Consider the following 10,306-nt stretch of genomic DNA (forward strand, 5'->3'; position numbering starts at 1 on the left):
TTCAAAAGGATCAAATAGTTAAAAATCCAAGTTATTAGGAAGTAGGGTAAATCATTTTCAATAGTTTAGGAGTAAAATGAGCCAAACGTATTTTAATGGGGTTAAATGATCTAATCAAATAGTTTGAAGGAGTAAAATGATATTTCTTTGGCAAATGGCAGTGCAAAAGAATTGGGTGCTGAATTTAGATGGGCTGCAATTCTGTGTCACCCAATATCGGACTCTAAGAATAAGCTGTTTTGCGTCTCTCAACTATTGCCATAGGTCGAATCGTATCCCTCAACCGTAAAATCGGGTATATAGGCTCCTTCAACTATAAAAACCAAACCAATTACCTCCTCGAACGGTTTAAACGGCAGTATCGTCCTGAGTGTCGCATTGATAGGGTATTTATCCCACTTGACGTCTACATGGCATCATAGTCAAGGAAAAAAAGCTAGACCCACATGTAAGTCATCATATACTTTCTTCATCTCTCTTCTCTTTTCTCCTCCCCTTTGGTCCTATCCTCTATCTTGGTCCGTTCAGTGTACTGTTTTGGGTCCTTTTTGATCTCAAATGGGCTGTCGGCCTGGTCTGCCTGGAAGGCCACAACCCACAACATCATCAGTCATTGCGTCACCTGCGGCCCAGTGGACACAAGCACAGGAAAATAATCGAATACTTCTATTTTTATTGTGCCACCTACTTTTTTTTTTCAATTGGGAACGTTATGAAAATTGTTTTTTATTGGTAAATTTCACTTTGCTCATTTTTTTTATCATCGAAGTTTTACTTTTAGATTATCTATACACACACCCTATTTATATGAGCGCATTAAAAAGATTATGCCGATATATGTTGAGACTAATAAAGATACCAATGAACACATCGTTGTCAACAACAAATTGAATTCCACAGAGGTGATGCTTTGCGCGAATGAAAATGAGAGAGGCAAGCTTTTCTAGACAATTTCGAAGCCCCACCGGATATGTAATACCCTACTCGTGGGATCATTGGTGGATGGTAATGATGATGATGGTCACAACTATGAGGGATGATGAAAATTTCTAAGTTTGAGATGATGAACCCTTCTTCCATATGATGTGGCTAATCTTGAAGATGTAGATCACTCGTATGATGGCACGTTCTCGACACTTTAAAATGTAGGTCTAGTAGGTCACTTTGGGGCCATAGGGGTCGATGTGCCCCAAGCATAGCCATTAGGGGCTGCACCCGGAGAGTGGATATGCCCCTGAGCACAACTCAAAGGGGACCGGGTTCCTGTTTTTTCAACGCATGCACACTTTAATCTATACTAATGGAAAATTTTCCATATATTCTTTCTTTAATTTTATCATATTTACATTCCTATAAAACTAAATGGTACATATACAGATTATTAAATCCTTTGGAATATACTCCTACTACATACAACTTCTTTCTTTTCCATCGTATAGTCCGGAGTAAGAAGGATTACCTCGTTACGAAGTCACACAAGCCCGGCAACCGACACCCAAAAAAATTCATCAAACTCGCAGAGAAACACCATTTTACGCCAATTCTTTTCCCTCGCCGATCTCCCCCAATTTCCAGCTCGATCCCCAACCCCTCTCCTCCCTCCTTCCTCCGCCTCCCACCCTCCCACCGCGACCGCGTCGACCCGCCACCCACCCAACCGCGCCGAGATCCAGATCCAGATCCGCCGCCATGAACCCGGGGCGCCCGGCGCCGGCGTCGTTCCGCGACCGCACCAACGAGTTCCGCGCTGCCGTCGAGAGCGCCGCGCGCTACGCCTCCTCCTCCGCGGCGGCGGCGCCCAGCAGCAGCAGCGGCGGCGGCGTTGGCGGCCCGCTCGACGTGTCGCGGGGGGCGGCCTCGGCGCACTCGGAGTTCAACCGCCGCGCCTCCAAGATCGGGCTCGGGATCCACCAGACCTCGCAGAAGCTCGCCCGCCTCGCCAAACGTATGCCGCCTCCCTCCTCTTCGCCCCGCCTGCCCTCTCTCCGTTGCTGGGATCTCGAACCCCGCGCGCTGTAGATCTCGTCCTTGATGGAATCGTAGCCTAGGAGGAAGTCGTCGCCATGTATGGATGATTGATTAGTTATTACTGTATGTGCGGTCTCCGATGATTAGTTAGATTTTTTTTCTGAACTATATATGTATGCTTGCTTCCAGAGTTGCAGTAACAGTAGGACTCGTTAGATTTTTTTTTTCTAGCTACAATATTTCGATTACATCTCTCAGCTATGGTGATTGATTGTTCTTCCAGTGCCCAATCAGCCGATGCAATTAGGGGGTATCTTGCTTTCCCTAGTGTTGTCTCCTGTCTAGTCAGGAACTCACGATGTGGTGTTCTGCAATGGAGCCCAACTAGAGAATTCCCGGTTTTATTCTGGTTTCTTGTTCCTTATTAACATTTCCCACCAAATCACGATCCCCTCCTCCGCCACCGCTTTGCTCCTCCCCCACAGAGACCGAACCAACCGCCACTCTCTGCCCCATCACGCCCACCAAGGCGCCTAGATTCAGATACTGATCCAGCTCCCTTGTGTCCGCCATGACCATGAACCTGATGAGTCCCGTTCTGGTGTCATTCCGTGATCACACCAATGAGTTCCATGCCGCCGTCGAGAGCGTGGCGCGCTACAGCAGCGTTGGCGGCCCGATTGTATGGCTCTTCACTACCCTCCTGTTGGTCTCTCTTATGCTTGCATCCTTGCCAATTAGTTCAGCTGCCGGTTTCCTGGCATACTATTGGGTTGGGATCTCGAGATGCCCATGCTGTAGATCTTATCTCGATGGAATTGTAACCTAGGAAGTTGCCACCGTGTATGGATGATTAGCTAGTACCGTGGCAGCCGATTATTGCTATCTGTTTGTGCTTGCAGTTGCCATAGGACTAGTTAGATACTCTAAAAATGTGCTTGCTTGTTATTTTGTGATATTTTGATTACATACTTCCTCTGCCATGCTGATTGATCTTCTGGTGCCCACTCAACCCATGCGGTTAGTGGGTATTGTGATTTTGCTCACGTTGTTTTGTGGGTAGTCAGGATGGGGTATTCTGTAATCGTGTTCCCATGGTATAAACAATGAGTCCCATCATGTCATGAATTGCATACTTTGGGGGATTACTAAATCAAACAGTTGCTAATAGGCTGCTGATTGATTCATCACCATGTTCTCAAGAAGCTAATATGGGCATTCTTTCTTCTCATTGAACTGGATGCATCGGTAGTTTGCATGTCTTATGGGGGGTACAATGGTATTCAACGTGAACTAATCATATCTGCTCAAAGATGCGCTGCGAGGGCCAATAGTTGGTTGGAGCTCTTGCAATAGTGACTGTTGCTTTTAGATGTTCTAGCTCCTGATGGATTTGGAAATTAAATGTATCTTGTTCGTGCATACTTTCCTCACATGGTGTTTTATAGCTGGCAAATAAGCATTGATGCACATGACTTCTTCATACTTTATTAATTGTGCAAATAATATGTTTCTAGAATCCAAGTTATGTAATCCCTTTTTATTTGGCACATTATATGTTGCCTTAAACCGTGTTGATCATCATCTGCAGATTTTTTCTCAGCTATGATTCATTGGTTCTATCTTTGACTCCTTGAGATTTAGTTAAGCACATAGGTATTAATGATGTTGTATGTGATATTTTCATTACCATAAATCCTCAACAACGACCTAGTGTTATTGTCTCAATACTTCACTAAGAATTAGATGGATATAACCTTTGATGGACACAGCCTCAACGCTTGAACGTACAAATACTTATTTCAATGCTCTGCTAATATTTAGGCTTTCCTTTGACACTGTAGACCTTGCTAATCTATGACTTGGATTGTTTGCAGTGGCAAAGAGGACATCTGTTTTTGATGACCCTACGGTAGAGATACAAGAGCTGACTGCAGTTATCAAGAAAGATATCACTGCTTTGAATTCTGCCGTTGTAGACCTACAGGTTCTCTGCAATTCACAAAACGAGAGCGGCAACCTTTCCAAGGATACAACAAATCATTCCACTACAGTTGTGGACAATCTAAAAAATCGCCTGATGAGCGCAACAAAAGAATTTAAGGAAGTTCTTACCATGCGGACAGAGGTAAATATATGCCTTCCTGTTTCCTTTTGATAGTCTTCAGTAAAAATATATTACTTAGTTTGTTTATTTTTGAATGCGCAGAACTTGAAAGTTCATGAGAATAGAAGGCAAATGTTCTCATCATCAGCTGCGAACAATGCATCAAATCCATTTGTTCGTCAACGTCCCCTTGTTACCAGGGATGGTCCTGAATCCTCTGTACCCCCGGCACCATGGGCCAGTGATTCTGCCACTACTCCATTGTTTCAGAGGTATAAAATTTGCTCATATTTATGCAAAGTGCAATTGTTAAAGTTCCTTTGGGGAATGTGCTCATACCCAATAGAAAAACACACTAGCCTAGCCTACCATCTTGCTTGCTAGATTTTGGTTAACCTATCTAGGCTAGTAACTGCAGTTAGCACTTGCATGCAAATGTGCAATAAACTGCTTGTTACTCCAGTTATTTTCCTTAAACAACTCATTGTACAGTCTCAATGCTATCCACTAAGAACAACTCAATGATACTTTGCCAAGTTCAGTTGGTAGTGTGGTTTTAGTTTTTTTTTTTTAAATGTTTTTTGTGTTTCTGTTCACCAGGAAGAAGACTAATGGAGATCATGGAGCATCATCATCATCTTCTCAGCCATTCATGCAGCAGCAGTTAGTACAGCAGGACAGTTACATGCAGAGTAGAGCGGAGGCTCTCCAAAATGTTGAATCAACCATCCATGAGCTAAGCAACATTTTTACACAACTGGCAACTATGGTTTCTCAGCAGGGAGAGCTAGCAATCAGGTTAACACTCTTTTACAAAAGTCTGTTCCATTTAATTCATGAGTTGGCTGTCTTATGCCTATGGTCAAGTTCATATCATTATTTTGAATAATTGTTATAAGCTTCAAGATATGCTGTGATCTCATTGTGGGGAGATTCCCATTGTGCGCTAAAGAGATGAACATTTTCCTGAAATTCAGTGAATAGACTGTTTTGCTCCTGGTCTCAAAATTTCCACTAATGGCGTAACTTGAGAATAGTTGAAAAACCTTTGAGGACCTAAATTCCAACTAGATTTTGTATGTCAGCAATGATTTAGAGTAAGAATAGGTTTCCATATATTTATCAATTATTATGGCCATTGGCCATTTCTTCACTCTTAGAATTTTTCTAGTCCATGTTGATGTCTTGTTCTCTCAGTGCACTACATTTAGGATTCATGCATAGGGCTGAGGAAGGAGTAGCTGTTTCATGTCAAATTGTTTATCTCCTCACATACTAGCTTTTCTATTTTCCTGAGATTATGTTGTGTTTAAAATTCGCACAATCCGTAACAGAATTGATGAGAACATGGATGACACACTAGCCAATGTTGAGGGAGCTCAGGGCCAGCTACTGAAGTATCTCAACAGCATTTCATCGAACCGGTGGCTGATGATGAAGATATTCTTTGTGCTGATGGTTTTCCTCATGATCTTTATATTCTTCGTTGCATGATTTCCACTTGCAATGTCACCATGAATGTTCTGCATAGTTTGTCTGCTATGCGTAGTATATTCTTTTGATTTTTACCAAACTACAACATGTACACAATTTTCACCCGGGATGATAAGCAGCCGTCTAGCCTTTTGTGGTCATGTAAATTGGGAGAAGCTCCAGAACTGGTATGTTAAAGTTTTCACTACTTGTTCAATGTACCATTTGATGACACACGTTGGTAGCAATGTGGAAGAAAACTGTCACTGCCAACTGGTGAACCCCTAGGAGGGGGTGGTCAGGTGGTGATGGTGTTGTGATATCTGAACATGTGACAGCCTATTGCTCCATAGCAGACGACCCGCTGTTTCTGAACTTCACTAGTATGGCTTAAAGCAATTTCATTTGTGCGTGCTTTCTTTTGCTTGGCTTTTATTTGCGTGTTTCTTTAGATTAACAGGAGTATATCCTCTCCTACATCAACAATATATTGAAGCAATTATATTGTCGTGTTCAAGGAATTGTAGTATCCAGAATTCCAGATTAACTGGAACTTTCGGAGATGATATGGCACCTGTGGGTAGTTCAAGTCCAGAATTTATAGACCATACTTCATGATGTTGTAAAACATGTTTCGACATCAACATTGTCTATATAATACAACACAACTATTACAACATCTATTGCGATATATGATAAAACCCAATAAAATTATAAAATCATGCAAAATACTTCCCATAGCGAATCTACATATATCTTCTCTCTTTATATAGAACACAACCTAAATGTACGCATAACGATACGGACAATTCAAAATTTAGAAAAACCATTTAAAACTTCCAAAACAACATGTTCTTTTATACCAACCAAATAAGGACACATATGTAGCGAATAAATGAAAAACCATAAGGGAGCTACCCCGTACTACTTTCTATATTGCTCGCTACCAGAACTATTCTCCTTCATATTATCACTATAATAAACATAATTTAACGACATATTTATAGGGTGTGTTTAGATAATGAGAAATGGGAGGTGAGATTGGGATTGGGAAATAAATAAATGGCTAGGATTAAATGAAAGAGGGAGAATGAATGGTTAGGATTTAAAGATGGGTGGGAAATCATTTCCATTACCCATTTGCCAAACACTGCCATAATGTGATGTAACATTTATAAACGTGTCATGTCCAAAAGACCCTTATATATGTATGTACATATTTATATTTATAGTACTAAAATATACTACATCCTTTTAAAATCTTTTATATTTTTGGGACGGAGGAACTGGTGTTTGGCCATCATATAAAATGTACCAGCCTTTTTTCGTGTTAGGCTGAGCTAGCAACAGCCAACAGATTAGCCACGCAACGCAAGGGAAGAGAGGCCCCCCAGCCCAGGCACGCGCGGGTGCGCGACGCGGCACGCCGGGAGGTGGCGCGTCCGTCGCGTGCGTGACACCAGTACGCCGCACACGGCTCCACCTCGCGCCCTGACCTGACGCGGATAGGTTTTCTTTTCTCTGTGTGCAGATAACCCAACTCGCCCAACCCAAGAGAGCTCTCCCCTCCCTCTCCTCCTCCTCTCTCTCTCTCACTAAACAAACCACACGCAACGCAAGCACGCGGCGGCGGCGTCTCCTCTCCACCAAAACCCTAGCCCGCGCCGCATCCCCAACCTCCTCCTCCTCCTCCCCGCCGCCGCCCGATCGCCGCGTCCTCCGCTCCGCACCCTCCCCCGCAGATCGGCGGCGGCCTGTGCCCGCGGGGGTCGCGCGGGGCCCGCGTGTTTCCCAGATTCAGATTTCCCCGGCGGTGAGCGGATTCGGGAGGTTTTTTGGGGGGGTTGATTATGGTGGGAGGAGGGAGGAGGGGCGCCGCGGCGGAGGAGGTGAAGCTCAACACCGGCAACGTGTTCGCCGCGCTCGAGACGCTCAAGAAGAAGAAGAAGGGCGGGGACAAGGCCAAGGGCGGCTCGTCGTCATCGTCGGGGAGGAAGAGGGAGCAGCAGGGGGCGCAGCCGTCGTCTCAGCAGCAGCAGCAGAAGGAGGTCTTCTGGGCGCCCGCGCCCCTCACCACCAAGTCCTGGGCCGACGTCGAGGACGACGACGACGACGACTACTTCGCCACCACCGCTCCCCCTCGCCCCGTCTGGGGCACCGGCCATGGCGACGATGGGGCCAAGGAGGAGGATGAGGAGGACGACGACGATGCCGTCCACGCCGCCCTTCAGGAGGTTTATTTATCTCTCCTCCATGTACCATGCCTATTTGTCTGTGATGTGCATGGATTTTTTTTTGTTTCGCTTGATTACATGTGCTGTTCTGCTGCGCAACTTTTTGATTATAGTTGGAATAATAGATTTCGCACTCGTGTAGCGCGAGGAATTGCTGGATTAAGGTAGGAGGATATTATGTAGGCTGTAATGGTAGTGGTGATGTCTGCAAGATTAGTTTTTGGAATTGCGAAACACATGCTCGGTGATAATTTGGATTTATATGTAGGTATATTGAAACCGTAGCATGAGGTTAGAATGCGTTAGTTATACTTGTGCATGCATTATTAGTTTTTACAAACTACGTATGCATCCGTATGAAACGGTAAGAGGAGACAAGGGAATATCTCAGGTGTATTTATTTCTGCATGATTAGTTTTCAAAACAGGCTTTAGATACCGAACTAGTAAATTGGAATGTTTGTATCGTATTTGTTACTACGTTATTAATTTTGTCCGTTGGCAAAACAATTTCCTTTTGTCACACAGTGCAATATTTGATGAATAACCTAACATCACAGGTGGAGTCATTATTGATATCATGTCTGCTATGCTTATTTATATTTATTAGGACTGTTTCTTTCAATGATGTGATTTTATTTTATTTATACTGTGGATTGTTTTGTCCAACGACGTGATTTTGTTTGTCTGACAGCATATGCTGAGCTGATAAATTGACAAGGAGTTACTTTTTGCGCTATATCACTGAATTGACACAGCAAATAAGAGCACACTATTTTGGTTGCTAATATACTGGTTACCTATCGAACAAGAATACGATGTATAATTTTTCATGAATAATTATAAAAAAAAGTATGTTTTTAAATTTCTTTTCCTCCCATAAGTATGTAATTCTTTATGATTAGATTTTAGAGGCACATAATTGGTGCCAAAAAAAAACATGTGAACAAATAATTGACTGATGTTGAATACAATATAAAGCTCAACAGAAACTGTGGGTGCTGCATTTTCACTGTTGCCTCTTTATGCTTGATTGGTGGAATTCTTATTTGTGTTTGCCTCTATGCACTGCAGGAAGTAGAGAGTGAAGATGAGGACCTCGATGATGAGGTTGATGATGGTGCTGTGGATGAACCTGAGCATGAAGTGGATGATACCTCTGCTGAACCTGCTGGTAAGAAAGCTGCAGTTCCTGTTGCACCGCCTAAAGATACGGAGAGGCAGCTGTCCAAAAAGGAGTTGAAAAAGAAGGAGCTAGCCGAACTTGATGCTGTTCTGGCTGAGTTGGGAATTTCTGGTGGTTCAAGCAATGCTGCACAGGATGAAAACAATGGTAAGTGCTACTGTATACCCTGTTTGTTTAGTTTGCTTTCTTTATGATGCTGAAATTGTACTTGATGGTTTTTTGTGTGTTCCTCAGCATGTGTCTCTCTATGGTTGGTTGTCTTTATGGAATTTATTTGTTCATGTGCTTTGTTTTCTTGCAGCTGAGAAGAAAGGTTCAAACCAAACTGGTGATGGAGATGCACCAGCACCTTCAGAGAGCAAGAGTTCCAAGAAGAAGAAAAACAAGAAAGCAAAGGAGGCTAAAGAATCACAAGAACCAGCTGATGGGACAGAGGAGACTGCCAGTGCAGAACCTGATGAAGACACAACCTCTGTTGATGTGAAGGAGCGCTTAAAGAAGATGGCTTCAATGAAGAAAAAGAAATCAGGCAAAGAGTCAGACACAGCTGCAAAAATTGCAGCTGCTGAGGCTGCAGCAAGGAGCGCTAGGCTCGCGGCAGCCAAGAAGAAAGAGAAGAACCATTACAACCAGCAACCTGTGCGGTAAATGGCTGCCAAAGTTTTGAAAAATGTTCTGAGTTTGAAAAATCCCCTTGTTCGTTTTTGGACTCACAATAAACTTTTTTGAGTTGTATTTATGACCTTGGAGCGCCTTTCTGAGATTCATTTCGAATTCTTGAAGGCCTTCCTGGTCTCAAAACGGTCATGTAATTGTGTTTTGAATTGTTGACCCGGTGGAACTTAATGGACGGCATGGCCAGTGGGGGCTAATTGGGTACTCTCGTTCTCTTTTGTGCTGTGGCTTGCTGTGTCGAAATTGGTCGACAGTTATTGTTCTTACGTTGTCATATCTTTTGTTCCTTACTTTAGAAGCTGTTTAATGGGGATGTTGCTGGAATTGGCGTTGTGAGCCAGAAGTAGCAAGGATCCTGTTGGTGTCGAATTTAAATTTCTCCAGTGTTCTTTATGGCGGTGTTCGTGTTTCTGGAGTAGAATAGCTGATCATCTAGCTGCTTGTGGTGCTAGCTCAGTGTGTTCATGTAACCTGTGGACATTTTTTACTGAGTGTCTGGCGTTCTTGTGGCTGGCGTCTGGTGATTTGTTTGGCTGTTCTGATGAATGGAAGCTGCCCCGGTTGTGATAGAAACAGTCTAGCCACAATGGACAAAGCTGCATGTTCTTGCAAGTTCATACAGGCTGTGTTCAGTTCACGTCAAAATTGGAAGTGTGAAGTTTGG

The 10,306-nt window shown here is 43.5% G+C and overlaps 2 protein-coding genes across 2 annotated transcripts; both read left to right on the forward strand.

Moving 5' to 3' along the window:
- Positions 1–1,497: 1,497 nt before the first annotated feature.
- On the forward strand, positions 1,498–5,769 carry LOC127774540 (syntaxin-32). The gene is made up of 5 exons (XM_052300802.1): positions 1,498–1,945; positions 3,846–4,096; positions 4,178–4,347; positions 4,676–4,873; positions 5,410–5,769. Exons 1-5 carry the CDS (start codon positions 1,690–1,692, stop codon positions 5,567–5,569), a joined length of 1,035 nt encoding a protein of 344 aa, XP_052156762.1. The 5' UTR covers positions 1,498–1,689; the 3' UTR covers positions 5,570–5,769.
- Positions 5,770–7,088: 1,319 nt separating this feature from the next.
- Positions 7,089–9,846, forward strand: LOC127774550 (uncharacterized). The gene is made up of 3 exons (XM_052300813.1): positions 7,089–7,782; positions 8,856–9,114; positions 9,269–9,846. Exons 1-3 carry the CDS (start codon positions 7,399–7,401, stop codon positions 9,613–9,615), a joined length of 990 nt encoding a protein of 329 aa, XP_052156773.1. The 5' UTR covers positions 7,089–7,398; the 3' UTR covers positions 9,616–9,846.
- Positions 9,847–10,306: the final 460 nt, after the last annotated feature.

The sequence above is a fragment of the Oryza glaberrima genome, chromosome 1 (assembly GCF_000147395.1).
Source record: "Oryza glaberrima chromosome 1, OglaRS2, whole genome shotgun sequence".
Taxonomy (NCBI): Eukaryota; Viridiplantae; Streptophyta; class Magnoliopsida; order Poales; family Poaceae; genus Oryza; species Oryza glaberrima.